At 49.6% G+C, this 16,431-nt stretch overlaps 2 protein-coding genes across 3 annotated transcripts in view; both read right to left on the bottom strand.

Moving 5' to 3' along the window:
• Fam118a (family with sequence similarity 118 member A) overlaps window positions 1-4,923 on the bottom strand; it is a 33,801-nt gene extending 28,878 nt beyond the window's left edge. Inside the window, exon 1 of one of the 2 annotated variants that reach the window (XM_032918975.1) lies at window positions 4,898-4,923. The gene's annotated coding sequence lies outside the window, so the exon portion shown is untranslated. Of the gene's footprint in view, window positions 1-2,672; window positions 2,702-4,897 lie in introns of those variants that run through there. The other variant, XM_032918982.1, reaches the window with a different exon arrangement.
• A 5,145-nt stretch (window positions 4,924-10,068) lies between these two features.
• Window positions 10,069-15,115, bottom strand: Upk3a (uroplakin 3A). Its single transcript, XM_032890900.1, has 6 exons — window positions 15,021-15,115; window positions 14,161-14,316; window positions 12,962-13,241; window positions 11,986-12,068; window positions 11,196-11,328; window positions 10,069-10,365 (listed from the first exon to the last, which is right to left on the bottom strand). Exons 1-6 carry the CDS (start codon window positions 15,070-15,072, stop codon window positions 10,206-10,208), a joined length of 864 nt encoding a protein of 287 aa, XP_032746791.1. The 5' UTR covers window positions 15,073-15,115; the 3' UTR covers window positions 10,069-10,205.
• Window positions 15,116-16,431: the final 1,316 nt, after the last annotated feature.

Below are 16,431 nucleotides of genomic sequence, written 5' to 3'. Positions count from 1 at the left end.
AGCACACACACACACACACAGAGGAAAATTTAAAGTAACTAGTCGAGCTGCTGCCTAGTTTGCTACAGAAAGAGCTTTGCACAACCATAAAGGGAAGAACTGCCAGATTCAATGAGACATGCCAGGGTGGACAGAAAGGACACGAAGTGACAGGTGACAATGTGTTATCACCCCACACGCACACCAACACATTTCCACCAGAGATGAAGCTGTTGCTTTGTTAGTTATAGCATTGGAAGGCCTCCATCAAACAGGCCCTGCATCAGTCTACAGGACAGGCAGACACAGATCTTGGTTGACTACCACAGCCTATATAGACACCAAGCACTACAGCCCCTCCCAGGTAGGTATCATCATGCAATAAGCACTAAACACTAAAGATAGAGGAACCAACAAAGTGCTTTGATCCCTCTCCTCTATCCCACATACATCCAAGTCAGCTTCTTACCAAAGTCGTTCAGGTTACCCTGACTCTGGGCAAAAAGGACTGTGTAGATGATGCAAGATGGCTTTGCCGGTAGCACAGCCTAGAGAGAAGAGAACCTCTCTGAGCCCTTCACCCCTGTTGGCCGTGCCTGCCTCACCCCCATAGCTCACCTTACTCCAGGTAGGGCCTCCTTACTGCTGACCTGAAACTTTGCAACAGGCTGCTCTGAGACCCTCTTTTCACAGGTCTCCTGCACTCCCAACAGCTATGAAGTAGCTGGGGATTGGTAGGCACTGAATAAATATTCATGCACCCACTGTGGCTCAGGACACAAGGGAAAAGCATACTTGCCCTTTGTGGAGCTAACTGTTTAGCCAAGGGAAAATGGGAGTGGTGGAGCCAATAAGACCAGGGAGAAAAAAATAAGTCACCTAAGGGAAAGACTCAGACTATAAGAAACTTGGAAAATGAATGTATGTCTGACCAAGGACCGAATCTAAAATATATAAATAACTCTCCCAGTTCAATAAGAAGGAGGCAAAGGTCCAATCTTTTTAAAAACCTGCAGATTATATTTATAAAAGCAAATTGAAACTAAACAAGAAGGCTGCAGCTCACTTCACATATACAAAACCAATGAACAACCCTTAGCAATGGAAGATTTAAGAAATGTAATTGACTAAATATTTGAACACACGCTGCCTCAAAGAAGACATGAAGATGGCACCATGTGGGCACCTGGAAGAGTACTGTGTGCTATTATCCATGAGGGAAATGCAAATCAAAACCACTCAGAGGTACAACTACTCACTAGAATGTTCAGAATTAAAAAGCCAGATGGAGACAGTGCTGGGTGGTATGGAGGAACTGGAATCCGATCTCACTTCTGGAGGGACTGGGCAGAGCTTCAGCCATTGCACACCCAACATAAGGCTAAAGTGAAAAATAGCAACCACATCAAGTGCTGGTGAGGATGTGGAGAAACAGGATGGCTCAATATGTTAGCTTACTTTGCTTCTCATCAACATAAGGAGTCCCAGAGCTAGCTAGGTCCTGTTCACAGAAGGTGTTTTGGCTGGGCAAGGTGGTACACACACATTTTTTAATTCCAGCACTCAGGAGGCAGAGGCAGGTAGATCTCTGTAAATCAACAAAATGAATTCCAGGCCAAGCAAGGCAACATAGTGAGACCAGTGACTCTCTTCACCCAGCACACACATGGTACAGACATACATGTTGTCAGTTCCTAGAACCCCTGCACGCCAAGTGAGACACCTGCAGTGAAGCAAGCCTACCAGAAGGAACACAGCTCCACAGCCTGAGACCTCATCAGAATCTGCCACATGAGAGGTTATCACTACAGCTTCCAGGATGATAGGATTGCAGGGTTTTGGAGCAGTGGATCCCACACCTCTACCGGCCCCTCTCCCAGGACAGCAGCGTGTCCTGCCAAGAGTGAATGCTGGGGAATCCTAGTTCACTGGGCTTGTGTGGCAGTCTGCCAGGGTGGCAGATCTCCAGGAGAGTGCCCTGGAGTGTCATAAAATGCAAAGGCCCATTTACTGTTGAGAGGACAGTCTGATGTAAGGTAAGAGTAGTAGTGAAGAGGCATGTGTGTGGCTCTGTGGAGGCTGGCTTTCATAGCATAGAAGATAAGGACAGAAAAGCAGTAGAGGGAAGACTCTTAGGCTCCCTCAAAAGTAGCCACCAGTGTATCACGGGCCAGCTGATGACTGCCACCACATGGACTGCCACCACATGGACTGCCACCACACGGACCGCCACCACACCCACTGACTGCCACCATATGCTGGCACTTCATATCTGGATTCCATAACAATGGATCAAACAAACCATGAATCAAAAAGATTCAGAGAGAGCATGAGGGATGGCCCCAACTCACTTGCAAAAGCTAGTTGTGGCTGTGCACTTCTCTAACTCCAGCCTGGGTAGGTGTCTGTGAGTTTGAACTCAGCCTGATCTACAGACTGAGTTTCAGACCAGCCAGAGCTACGCAGTGAGACCCTGTCTCAAAAAAAGAAGAGATCCATATGTGGTGCTGCACACTTTAAATCTCACCACCTGGGAGGCAGAAGCAGGCAGATCTCTGTGGTTGAGGCCAGCCTGGTCTACAGAGCAAGTTCCAGGACAGCCAGGGTGTCCTAGTTAGGGTTTTACTGCTGTGAACAGACCCCATGATCAGGGCAACTCTTCTAAGGACAACATTTAACTGGGGCTGACTTACAGGTTCAGAGGTTCAGTCCATTATCATTAAGGCAGAAACATGGCAGCATCCAGGCAGGCATGGTACAGGCAGAAGTGAGAGTTCTACATCTTCATCTGAAGGCTTCTAGTGAAAGACTGACTTCCGGGCATCCAGGGTGAGTCTTGAGCCCACACCCACAGTGACACACCTACTCCAACAAGACCACACCTCCAAATAGTGCCTCTCCCTGGGCCAAGCATATATAAACTATTACATTCCACTCTCTGGAGCCCATAGGCTTGTTCTATACATGAGTATATGTGGGCCATATCTAGCCATAGCATAATAAAAAGTACATTTAGTCCAACTTCCAAGTCCCCATAGTCTATAGCAGTCTCAACAATGTTAAAAGTTCAAAGTTCAAAGTCTCTTCTAAGATCCATCTATTCACTTAACTGTAATCCCCAAAGCAAAACAGGAAACCAGCTGGGCAAACTCCAAACTCTGCATCTCCATGTCTGATGTCAAAGCAGTTTTCAGAAGCAATGACATTTTTTTTTCCTTTTTCTTTTTTTCGGAGCTGGGGACCGAACCCAGGGCCTTGCGCTTGCTAGGCAAGCGCTCTACCACTGAGCTAAATCCCCAACCCCCAAAGCAGTTTTCAGATCTCCACCTCCTTTTTCATCTTTGTTGACTACAACAAACTTCTTTTCCTGGGCTGGTTCTACTCACTGTTAGCAGCTTTCCTCAGCAGATAGCCCATGGCTCTGGCATCTCAAACATCTTGGGGTCTCCAAGGCAGCTTCAATATTACAGCTTCTTGTTTCAATGTCTGGGATCCACACATAATCTTCTTGGCTCCTCCAAAGGGCTGGCATCACTTCTCCAGCTCTGCCCTCTGTAGCACTCTAAGCTCAGGTTGATCCACTCCACTGCCGCTACTGTTCTTGGTGATCGTCTTATGGTACTGGCATCTCCAATACACTGGGATCTTCTGCTGTAACTAGGCTTCACCAATAGACTGTCATAGGTTCTTTTCATGGTGCCAAGCCTTAACTTACTCCTTTGCATGACCCATTCAGTCCTGGGCTGTCAACTACAACTGAGGCTGCATCTTCACCAATGCCCTCCTATGGCCTCTCACAGTGCCAAGCCTCAGCTGTTCTCCGTGACCCCTTCATGCTTCACAACCAGCACCACCTACACGTTACCAAGTCCAGCTGCAGCACGAGGTACAACCTTGGCTATGTCTGGAACACAGCTTCTTGGTGCTCTCAGAAAACATTTCCCAGAAGACTTCACCTCAGTGACGCTGGTCTCTTCTTAATCACCGCTGATTTCTTAGTTAAGAAATTTACTTATTCTTAACCATCATCAACTGTCTCAATATCCCTTCTATTTTTAACTCTAAAGCCAGAGACACATGACTGGAGCTGCTGAGTTCTGCTGCTTGCAGGAACTGGAACATGGCCCCCTTGTTCTATTACATTATTACCAACTTTCTCATTTCCAACTCCTTCAATGCCTGAGCTTGGCTGTCCTGGACCTTGCTCTGTAGATTGACCTTGAACTCAGAGATCTGCAAGCTTGTCTCCTGGGATTAAAGGTGTGTGCTACCATGCCTGGATCTAAATTTAGCTGGGTAGAATCTTGCCCCAAAATCCCACTCCCTTAATCTGCTATCTCCCAGGACACAGGATTCAGCTCCATTTCCCTTCCTGGTGCCCCTTTAATACTTGAACTTACATTTTATATTTTTCCTTTCTAAGCTTGCTTCACTGTTCAAAATGCTCTCCATGAGAGTTAACTAGAGAACAGAGTCTCTGCTGGACTTTTTTGAGTCTTCCTTTGTCAATGCAATTAATATAAATCTCTTTACTTTAGCCTCAGGTAGACTCTTCATACAAGAGCAAAAAGCAGACACTTTCTTCACCAAAATACCCCCAAAACAGTCTCTAGGTCACATACTGACATTCTTCTCCACTGAAACATATTGGGCCAGGTCTGCACAGTTCAAATCACTCACAGCAACAAAGTCCTCCATATTCCCACTACCATGACTCATTACACCCCACTTAAAACATTCCAATGCTTTCCAAATACAAAGTTCCAAAATTCATATTCTTCCAAACAAAGGCATGGTCAGGTCTATCACAGCAATACCCCATTCCCTGGTACCAACTTGTGCCTTAGTTAGGGTTTTACTGCTGTGAACAGACCAATGCCAGTCTTATAAGGACACCATTTAATTAGGGCTGGCTTACAGGTTCAGAGGTTCAGTCCATTATCAAGGTGGGAACATGGCAGCACCTAGGCAGGCATCATGCAGGCAGAGCTGAGAGTTCTACACCTAATAGTCACTGAAAAACCCTGTTTCAAAATAATGAATAAAAAATAAAAAAAAAGAAAGAAAACCCCTCCAACAGTAACAGTAAGGTGGACAGAGCAGCAAGTAGGGTGCTAGCTGCACCTGACAGCCTCGGGTCATCCCTGAAGCCACATGGTGGAAGAAGAAAATCGACTCCTGACAGTCGCCCTGACCTCCATCCCCTGCCATCCCCTGCCACAAAGTAAGTAAGTGTAAAAGAGCATGTTTTACAATTTATTTTTTTCACATGCCTCGGTGTTTTCCCTGCAAATATGTCTGGATGAGGATGTAGGGTCCCCTAGAACTGGAGTTACAGACAGCTGTGATCTGCTGTGTGGTGCTGGGAACCGCTCCTGGCTTCTCTGGAAGAAGAACCAGTGCAACCACTGAGGCATATCCCCAGCCCCAACCTTTTTTCATATGAGGTGCAGGGTGATAAAGACATTTGACCTCTGGCCTCCATTTGTGTGTAAGTAGGCAAAGCCACCAGCTCATGCATGCATACACTATAAGGAGGCTTTGCTCCTTTATTCTGACTAAGCTTCTGCATTTAACAGGAGCTGGGCATGGTGCTTCCCACCTGTCATTCCAGCTGCTCAGGAGGCTGAGATCAAAGGATCCTTTGAGCCCGAGTTTGATCCCAGCCTGAGAGACACAATGGGACCCTATCTGAAGGCAAATAAACCTAGCCTTGCATTAAGTAACCTACCAGCAATTTTAAGTATACAGAAGGCACTTGGGGTATGACTCAGGTAGAGTGCTTGCCTCGCATGTGCAAGATCCTGGTTTCCTTCCCAGCACTGTCAGAAGAAACAATAAAACGGAATATGGGAGGGTAGCAAAGGTTATGTATACAGATGTTCAGCTGTGTACATTGGGATTTAAGATGCATCGATCGATGCATCTTGGTATCAATGGGCATGCCGGCCGGAACTAGTCCCAAGGGCATTGCGACACAACTTAAATCTTGCCACGGCAAGGGTTGAGGAACATCTGGGAGCCATGATCCCTCTAGCTCACTCAGATAATGACAATATGAGTACAACAAACCTTCCTCCCCTGAGTGAGACTTCCACACACATTGTTCCTCCTGGGCTCTGTGGATACAGCCTAAGGAGCCTGCATGGAATGCCCCCAGTTCCCCCAACCCAAGTTGAGGTGGCATTATCACATCCCCAGTGGTCCTGGGCCTGCGCCCATCATGAGTCCTGCCCCCTTTCTCATGGCCACTCGATCACCGTGTGTTTTAGCCCCCATCAAATTACACTTCCACCTGGTTCCCATCTGCTCCATTCCATGCTGGGCTGTTCATTCCTCCTGCCTGGAACTACAGAACCTACACTTGCCTCAGGGGTCTCCCTGTCCCAAAGCCTCTATGGTTCAAATCTTGGTTCATGATTGATTCATGAGAACTTATGGATAGAATGGTCCATAATGTGACAGGCTACTGGGACTCAATATTGGTCGTGAGATGTAGCTGAAAGGTCTCAATCTTTGAGGTGTGTTCTTTAGAATCACATCTTGTCCCTGTCTCTCTCCCTCCCTCTCTCTCCCCCCCAACTCTAATTTATCTCAACTCTCTCATCCCCTGAGCCACACCCACTTGCTGACCTTAAGGGTGCCTAATACTGGCAAAGTGTGTCTGCCTCATTCCTGCATATAACAGGTGTCCAGTGAATAGTGAACTAGGGGTGCTGTTGCTGGATTCCTTCCTCCCTGTATTAGTGAGGGTTCTCTAGAGTCACAGAACTTATGAATAGTCTCTATATAATAAGAAAAGTTGTTATGATGACTTACAGTCTGTAGTCTAAGTCCCCAACAACAGTCAGCTGTGAATGGGAAGTTCAAGGATTTAGTAGTTGCTCTGTCCCTCAAGGCAAGTAGATTCTAACAGATATGCTGGCAAGTAAATGCAAACAGGCGAAGAGTGAATCTTCCTTCCTTCTTCCAATGTCCTTATGTAGGTCTCCAACAGAAGGTGTGGCCCAGATTAAAGGTGTGTACCACATGCCTGGGTCTGGGCTTTTTTTTTACACTTGATCTTAGCCAAAAGGCCGAGAAGCGATGGGTTTTTATTGTTGTTTTGTTGTTGTTGTTGTTGTTGTTTTTTTTGTTGTTTTTTTTTTTCCGGAGCTGGGGACCGAACCCAGGGCCTTGCGCTTCCTAGGCAAGCGCTCTACCACTGAGCTAAATCCCCAACCCCTGTTTTTTGTTGTTTTGTTTTAGGTTTGTTTGTTTGTTTGTTTGTTTTTGTCCCAGGCTGACCTTGAACTCAGAGATCTCCTTGCCTTAGTTTTCTAGGATTCATAGCCTCTATGCCTCAAGATCTCCATGCCAAGATCCAGGTCAGAAACTTGTATCTCCCAGCCTCAAGATCTGAACCACAGGTGAGCCTTCCAGTTCTGCATTGTAGTTCATTCCAGGTATAGTCAGGTTGACAACCAGGAGTAGCCACTACACTGCCCTTGCACTGTGCCGGGAGGTGGAGACACAGAAATGAATCCGATGCCTTCCTGCCTGCAGGGGCTCCTTCTTGCTTCACACCCATCAGCGGACCCTCACAGGTCTGTGCAAGACTGCCATAACAAACAGCCCCACACAGGAGTGGCTGGCGAGGGATGGAAACCTACTTCATATGGTTTGGGAAGAGAGATCAGGGTGCCTGCAGGGCTGGTTGCTGAGAGCCTCAGCTTGAATATGCCTGGCCCAGAGAGTGGTACCATTAGGAGGTGCGGCCTTGTTGGAGGAGATGTGTCACTATGGGCTTGGGCTTTAAGACCTTTGACCTAGCTGCCTGGAAGCCAGTCTTCTCCTGTTTGCCTTCAGGTGAAGATGTAGAACTCTCAGCTCCTCCTGCACCATGCCTGCCTGGATGCTGCCATGCTCCCACCTTGATGATAATGGACTGACCCTGTGAACCTGTAAGCCAGTCCCAGTTAAGTGTTGTCTTTATGAGAGTTGCCTTGGTCATGGTGTCTGTTCACAGCAGTAAAACCCTGACTAAGATATGGCCCTATCTCAGGGATGGCTCTTACAGCCTCCCCACCCCTCCCCCACAGCCTTTTTTCTCAACAAGTCTCTCCTGTAGCCCATATTGTCCATAAACCAACTATGTTGCCCAAGATGATCTCGAACTCCTGATCTTCTTGCCTCCTCTTCCTGAGCTCTGGGATTACAAGCACGTGCCACCACACCAGCTCTGGGGTCCTTTATAAGAACATTGATCCCAGAGGTGAAGGCTCTGCCTTCCAGACCAGACGCTCTCCAAACGCTCCCATCGTAAGTCACCCACTGAGAGTCAAGACTTCGACATAGGAGTTGAGAGTGAGGGCCACAGATGTGTGTTGTTCTGCAGTGACCTGGAAAGAAGACTCTAGTCACTGGGGCTACCACTAGTTTGTGTGTGTGTGTGTGTGTGTGTGTGTGTGTGTGTGTGTGTGTGTGTGTCTTCCTTCAGCTGTAAGTAACTTTCCAACTATAAACAGCCCCAGAGCATTCCTTTCAGTGATGAGAGGTGGGCTTGGACTTGTTTTGCACAATCCAAACAGGGAAGCATCTTGGTGTGGGCCTCAGAAAAATGAGTCCTTTGAACCCAGACCCTGGTCAGGGACAGAGCCTTTATACACAGGCGTGAGCACAGGCAGACTTGGTGTCCTCCCTGCTTCCAGGGCATCCTGCAGCCTCTTAGGCTCACTCTGTGACAATCTCTGTCACTGACTTCTCACTTTCCTGCTGGTCTGGGGACCTAAAAGTCCCTTACATTGTTCAACTGTCATGTGTTACTTGAGCTCACTAGGAGGCTGGCTCTGGAAACTAGCTGTCATCCCATCCTGGTTCAGATTCAAGCATGATTAGCTGGAGTCCTCCAAAGCCCTTCATCTGGGAAGAGGCGCCCCTCTAACTGTGACAGGGATGAAACAACGTGGACACAAACCATTCCAACCAGAGTTACCATTGTTTATCCCAAGGTATAAAAATGCCTGAGTGGGAGAAGGAGGCAGAGGCTCAGCCATAGAGAGAAGGGCCAGGTGGGAATTACAGCTGACGGCCTCAACTTCCCCATCAGTTTCTGCTGGGTGTTGAGAGGGCCTAATTTGATGACATCATCTCTCACTTGGAAGGCTCACCTGATGGGGTCTTCCACCCTGCCCCGGGGCTCTCCGTGGGAAGCAGCTGCTTAAAGGGCTTCCCTAGTTGGTTTCTGATGGCTGTTTTGAGTGCCTGCTTTAATGTTTTACTTTCTATCTGCCTATACATCATCTATCTCCTATCTGTCATTTACCTATCTGGTTATCTACCATTGACCCACCATCCATCCATCTATTCACCTATATATCATCTATCTCTCTATTCTCACCTATCATCTACCTATCATTTATGTATCTACTTACCTATTTATCACCTATCATCTACATCTATCTATCTATCTATCTATCTATCTATCTATCTATCTAGATATCCATCCATCCATCCAGATGGATAGATATTTATCTACCATCCCTACTTACCTCTTGCTATTCAGTCTTGTGCTTGAGCTTGCTATCTACCTAATAAACCCACCATTCTAATGGTTTTTTTTAAAGATTGATTTTATGTATGTGAGTACACTGTAGATGTCCTCAGATATAACAGCAAAAGGTATGGGATCCCATTAAAGATGGTTGTGAGCCACCATGTGGTTGCTGGGCATTGAACTCAGGACCTCTGGAAGAGCAGTCAGTGCTCTTAACCACTGAGCCATCTCTGCAGCCCAAACCCACTCAATCTAAACCAAAAGCAAAGATCATTCTCCAGAAGGCATAGAACAGGGCCACGAAGATGCTCTCTGGGAAAGTGGTTTAGGAGGCTAGGTCAGGGTAGCCTTGAACAGGCCAGATCCAGCAGCACATTTAACAGATGGGGAGACTAAGACTGGGAGCTCAGGACTGAGCAATACACATGTCCTCAGGCAGCTCTCACCACCATAGTTTTGAACACAGTGTCCCCACCTCCTGAGACCCAGTGTCCAACCCCTCAATGTGACATTACCCACATATCCATCCCCTGCTTCTCCTTTCACTCTGGACATTAATACTTAAGATTTTATTTAGCGTTTTCATGACATTGAACCAAGATGTCTTATTTCACATCTGGCCCAGTCTGAGCATAAATGCCATTGCTGCCAACCACAGGTCAGGGCTGATGGCTTGGGGCCAAGGATCATTTCAGTCTTGGAGCTTGCTGGAGAACACCTCTGCTCTGTCTAGGGGTGGGGCCCGGTTCACAGATGAGTAGGAAGGTTCAGAGGCCCCCAGGGTCTTGGGGACAGCCTCCTGGGTGATCTGCGAGTCGTGTGTTGTTTCTCCATCAGAACTGCCCATGTCCCTGACACGTAGAGAGAGGAGAGCCAGAATTAGGGGGCAGAGCAGACTTCGACTTCTCCAGTCGAATTCTCAGGGCCCTAATTTAGACATTGCATTGCCTCCCAGGACATAATCTAATAAGCCAGTATTTTTGGAGCTCTTGTTGTATGCTAAGCCTCGGGAATAAGGGAAGAGAAGAGTCACCCTTCTTAAACTTATATAGACAGTGTCACATCTTGAGCTGGAGAATCGGAGGCCATTGTTCTAAGTCCTCAGAGTGCCCTGATCATCGGGGGAGACAGATCAAATTCAAGAATAATCATTCAGAGAGGACAAGTCCAGGAGGAAGGCTTCCTGGAGGGGGAGGCAGATACTCTGATCCTGAAAGAGGATCATGGGATGAAATACGAAGACTCTGCCCTGAATGTTACAATTGCCTTCATTTTCCGTGGGAAACTGAGAACCTGGGCACCTTGTTAAGATCACACAACTCCAACCCAGCTAAAGCTTGTCTCCTTCGTGGGGTGTTAGGACTGAATCCAGAGCCTCCTACATAGTAGGCAAGTGTCATACCACTGAGCTACACTCCCAGCCCGAGAACTGAGGTCTGAATGGGCCCACGGCCCACAAACTGGGATGCACTTGGGTCCTTCCCTCTCCTGGGCCCCTCCCGTGCCAGCTGAAGGACATGACCCTGAGACACCAAGGCTCTGCTTGCTCTCACCAGCACCATGGCAAGCAGCCCCTGGCTTTTACTCCCTGTCCTGTCTCAGAGGACCCGGCTGCTAAGTCTTTCCAGGGAGGGTGTCACCCTGTCTCCCGGCTCCTGCCCTCCCAGCTGGCAGAACTCACACAAAGCTGAGGATGATGGCTCCAGCGAAACCCACGAGCAGGAAGAAGGGCAGGGAGCCCAGAATGGATGTAATGACAATCATGCCTCCGCTCCGACGGCCGGGCCACGTGTCAATGGCCAAGTAAGGAGAGGCTGCAGAGGACGACAGCCCATTCAATCCCCCAGGAAATGCACCATTCTGTGTCTTCTCTCAGTGACAGACAAGGTAACCCCCTGCCTTGGCTGCCGGAATCCAGGGTGACCCAGGGGCCCCGGGGCAGTAATTGCTTTCCCTAGGCTTTGGCCCAGTGGCCCCTCTGCTTCTCATGCCTTCCCGAAGTCTGAGTGTTTCTGGTGTCTTCCCCTTTTTGCATAAGGTGAGGTATTTGTCACTTCTGGTGACGTGGATGGTATGCACAGTCTAAACAAGATAAAGCTGGGCATGCAGCTCTCCAGAGGAGAGGTGGCTCTCCATCTTTCTGGTTATTGTCACCCTTGGAAACAATGGGCAAGTCCTACAGTGAGCAAGTGATTTGTGGCACTACCAATGCAGATCCCTAGAGACCTGCCTATACTGAGTTCAACCCCACTCTGGTGCCCCAGGTCTAAGCAGTCCTATATGCACACTCTCCCCAGAGGCCAGGCCTTTAGGATGGAGTCCAGGAGGGCTGGCCCTGCTGCTGCTGTTAGGGAATCCCACCAGGTTAGTCAGGCATGGAGATGGAGGTGCCCCCCGATATGTGAGGGACAGAGGCCAGGCTTCGAGCCAGAACTCAGTTCTAAGGATCTCACCCTCCAGCACACACTTACGCCGGTTGGTCCGGATGGGATCCGACCATAGTGTCTGGTCCTGCACCAAGCCTGTGGACATGTTGACCAGGACATATTTGAACCTGGAAGAAGATGGAGTAAGGGTGACTTTCTTCTAACCTGTGCACCCAGCCACAGGAAACAGAAGGGAGGAGGACCATGGAGGAGCACACAGGAAGTCTTCCAGGAGACAGCCACTGCGTGGGGTCAGGACAACAGACCCCATATCCCCTGGCTTCTCCTCCTGCTTGGCTGCACCTGCTCTGGGAAGCCTTCATGGTTGGGGCTGTTGCTCAGCCTTCCTCTGGGGGCACCCACTTTTATTTTATGCACCTGTAACACCCCTGCTGGGTGATAATCCACACATCCTCCTGGAAGCTCTGGTCCTTGGGGGTCACAAAGAGAATTAGAAAACCAGCCCGATAGCATCCATCACCAGCACCAGTTCCCTTGGATGAGGGATGCTTTAGGTGCAAGAATCCACAAACAAGGGCTGCTAATCGGAAGAGAGGACCCAGAGACAATAAGCTCCATAGCCCACTTAGGTCCCAGTCTAGACAGTGGGCTGGACAGTCTGAGGACCAGTTCATCTACAGCCTATAGTTTAGTGACCCTTAAAATTAAATCCCCCTTCGGGAACTGTGGCTGTAGCTCAGTGGAAGGGCACGTGTTCAGCATGTAGGAGGCCATGGTGCACATAAGGCTTTAATCCAGGCAGCACCGCGGGTGAAACCTAGCCTGGGTTACATGAAAGCCTGCCTCAAAGCAAAAGAGGGTGTGGGGAAGAGAAAGGGAAGGAGGGAGGGAGGAAAGAGGAAAGGGAAGACAGGATTCAAAATGTTTGCAGACTAAGGTGCCTAGGAGGGCCCTGTTGGGTCTCTGGTACCTGCTGCAAACCAGGAAGCCCACCCTCCCTGACACCTACCTGATCCCTCCATTTTGGGTCTCCTGTCCTCCCACAGCTACTGACACCCACCTGTACTCAGTGGCTGCTGTCAGGGGTGGGTTGCAGAGGCCCTGGAAGTTGGGGTCCCAAAAACAGGTCCCGTTGTTGCCCACCCTGACTAGATAAGCATTCAGGATCTCTGAGGCCTGGGTCACATCTCCAACAGCATCCAGGCTGGGCAAATCACCACAAGGGATCAGGTCAAAGGCCGCAGCTTTATAGGGGCCAGACCTCCCACCCTGGGTTTGCCGGAACGTGGTGCTCAGCGGAGCGCCTGCGCTGTCCTGCACAGACACATTCCTGGAGATGGCTGTAGAGATGATGCAGGAAGTCAGGACCCTGGCCACTCAAACTCAGCAGCTAACACTCACTCAAACACCCGAGTCCAAATCTGTCCAGGTTGGTGCTGGGTACTAGGGTGATTGGCATGTGCTCAGAGGTAACAGTGCAGCTGGCCCAGGAGCACCTCACTGTGAGGTACTGGATCCATCTCTCACTCACTGTCTCAAAGTGTCCCTCCAGCTCAACAAACCTCTGCCCCCTGTAGCTGGCGGCCCTGGATCCTTTCCCCTACAAAATGGGAAAGACTTCAGTAACACTAAGATGAGTTTGGCTGGACCCATATTGGGTCTCACGGTTTTGCTTTACTTCCTGTGTGACCTTGGACCAACCACTTGACATCTCTGGGCCCTGGACTTCCGGGAAATAGAAAATACCCCAGATTGGGTGCATGTAGGCTGTAATAGAGGCCTGTGGACAGGATGGAATGCTGGGAACACTAAGAGGCTGTTACTGGGTAGTTGGTCCCCAAACCCAGGAGCTCGTACCAAAGGGTTTTGGTTTGGGTCTCAGGGAGCAATCCTGAGGAAAAAAGACCTAGGCTCAAAGGCCAGTGAGATCAGAATGTAGCTGTCAGAGCCCCAGAGAGGGACCCCACCCCGTCTTCATCCCTTACTCCACCATAAAACCCCGCATGCTGCTTGCAGACAGTGGCTCTAAAGTGGGCAAGGCAGCCGGTGCTAGGCAGGTACTCGGAAACTGGTGTGGCTCGCTCTCACCAACCTGTCAAGGGCAGTCTGGGGCCACAGCCACAGTGGAGTCAGCATGTGTGTGAGCAGTGATGAGCAAGGATATCCGAGACCTTCACAGGCGTAAAATATCTCACCCCCACCCCTTCCTCCTCCCTCTAGACTCTCAAGGGCCCTTTTGGAGGGAAGCAGGTTCCTTACCTGAGTCTACCATGGCATAAAGGTAAACCTCATAAGCACCACTGAGCGGCTCTGAGCTATCGAACATGCACAGAGGCTTCTCCAAGGCCACGGTGGTGAGGGTAGGGTTGTTGGTGGCAAAGGTCACACTGGCCAATTGGGGCTGGAGGTTCACAGCTGGGGAGGCAATGAGGGTGGGAGCTGACCTCTAGGCACGGGAGTCATTGAGTTCTTGCTGCAGGTCCAACACTGGGTTTGGTCCTCCCAATGGGCCATCCCATGAACTTCTCTCAGAGCCTCTATGCCTGCCTTGCTGGTCATCCTGGGCAGACACATGCCTACACCACCCCAGAGTCAGACAGCTGCTGCCCTCTATCTGTCTCTAGAAGGTCTCTCTGCCGCCGCCCCCCCACTCCACAGCCCGGAGTTCTACCCTAACAAGCAAACCTCATCCGTTTTCCTTTCTCTCGGACCCTTTGCAGCTCTCCATTAGCTTCCCACTAGTTTTCCTAGTCTCTCAGGAAAGACAGTGAGGTCCCGAAGTTTAGGGCTTTTCCTTGTCAGCTTCAACCCTTTCAGGCTTCCCCACACTACCTGCCTCAATCCTGGGATGAGCCATCATCATCCTACTCCAGGAACTTGCCGTTCTGGTAACACCCATCACAAGGTTGAGGCAAGCCCAGAGGTGGACACTGGGATTCCCATCAGTTTCTATGACTACAGATGCTAATATCTGTGTCCCTAGTGCAGGAGCCTATTTCTGGACACACACATCCCCCCCACCCAAATTAGATTCCCCAGTGTCCCTCCCACTCTCCTGAGTGTCTCCACTCCCCTCAGGCCTCCCTGGACACAACCCGGTGTTTTTGTCCCCGGCTTACTCCAGCCACACCGCAGGCATCCGAGGGCCAGCAGGGCCCAGAGCAGGAGCATCGCCCGAGATGAGCCTCTACAGAGCAAACAGCCTGCTAGCGAGCGTGCACCTGGTCCCTGCTGCTCCGCTCACCTGCCACCAGCAAGGGCATGCCCCGCCCCTCTCGAGTGGACCAATCCGAAGCCTCTCCTTGAGATATTTGCATACAGACCAGTCCTAGGCTCCTTCCACCGGTACTAAAGGACTAAAGCTCTGGTCCTTCTCTGGGTCTTCTGCAAAGTTCCTAAGGTGTGCAGTGTTGTCTGAGCCCACCCAATCTTCGGAACCTCAATTTCTATACTGTAGAGATGCTAATTCCCACAAGCACGAGCCCATCCTAGGTGCCAGATGCTGACAACATTAACAATCATGGAAAAATGAAGTCCTGGATGCTGGCTCTCTCTGTTCACAGGCTGTGCAAGACAGAGGTCCAGGGAGGCAGAGGGAGAAGGAGCCGCTTCCTGAGAGGCAGTGGACAGTAGTGATGGTGGGCTGGAGTGCAACTCAGTGGTAGATGCTTGCCTAGGCCAAGTAAGACCCTGGCATCTGAGGGCAAAACTAAAGGGGAGGGGAATAGAAGGAAGCCTGCTCTTTGGTCCTGTACCTCTTCAGCTGATGGCTCCTTCAAGATGAAACTCTATCCAGCCACTGCTGTCAGAACTCTTTGAAGTAGATCATGAATGCACATTTCACTGGTCCTATGAGAAACACACGGTCCTAGAAATAGGGCTGATGCCCTGGGTATGCTCTGGGTAAAAAGTGGAAAGGTTATGGGTCCCCCAGTCAGTGGTGGGAACAGCAAACAAAGTTTTCCCATGGAGCAAGGTGTCTTGACCCACAGAGAACTCCCTGCTGTTGAGGAAGGGGCATGCCTGTTATGGCCAACGAGAACGAGGGAGGGGAATCGGAAATTCACAGATGCCGTGTGGAAAGATGTCAGTCTGAATGTTCTCACTTGATTACAGAGAGGGAGAGAGAGAGAGAGAGAGAGAGAGAGAGAGAGAGAGAGAGAGAGAGAAGAGAAAAGAGAGACAGAGAGAGAGAGACAGAGAGAGACAGAGAGAGACAGAGAGAGGAGAGAAGAGAGACAGAGAGAGGGGATATTTTTAGATTGACAGATACTATGGTGCTTCTGCTGCTGGGAACCAAAGAGCTAGCAAAAATGTGCCAACTTTTGATCTCTCTAAAGAAGACGCCTGCTATCATGTTGTCAGGAAGCCCTTAAATGCACCCAAGGCTCTGCGTCTTGTCACTCCATGTATCCTGCAACACAAACGCCGACGTATTGTGCTGAAGAAGTGGCACAGTAAAAGAAAACAAGGGGGAGGCTGCAGAATGTGCCAAGAGAATGAAGGAAGCCAAAGGAAAAAAATGCCAGG

The sequence above is a fragment of the Rattus rattus genome, chromosome 1, assembly GCF_011064425.1.
Source record: "Rattus rattus isolate New Zealand chromosome 1, Rrattus_CSIRO_v1, whole genome shotgun sequence".
Classification (NCBI taxonomy): Eukaryota; Metazoa; Chordata; class Mammalia; order Rodentia; family Muridae; genus Rattus; species Rattus rattus.
This window is presented reverse-complemented; position numbering and strand designations above follow the sequence as displayed.

Coding starts and splice junctions, on each gene's coding strand:
- Upk3a (XM_032890900.1), bottom strand. CDS start 15,072: ATGCTCCTGCTCTGGGCCCTGCTGGCCCTCGGATGCCTGCGGTGTGGC. Junction 12,069..12,961: donor ACAGCAGCCACTGAGTACAG/GTGGGTGTCAGT, acceptor ATCTTCTTCCAG/GTTCAAATATGTCCTGGTCA. Junction 11,329..11,985: donor TCCCATCCGGACCAACCGGC/GTAAGTGTGTGC, acceptor CGTCCTCTGCAG/CCTCTCCTTACTTGGCCATT.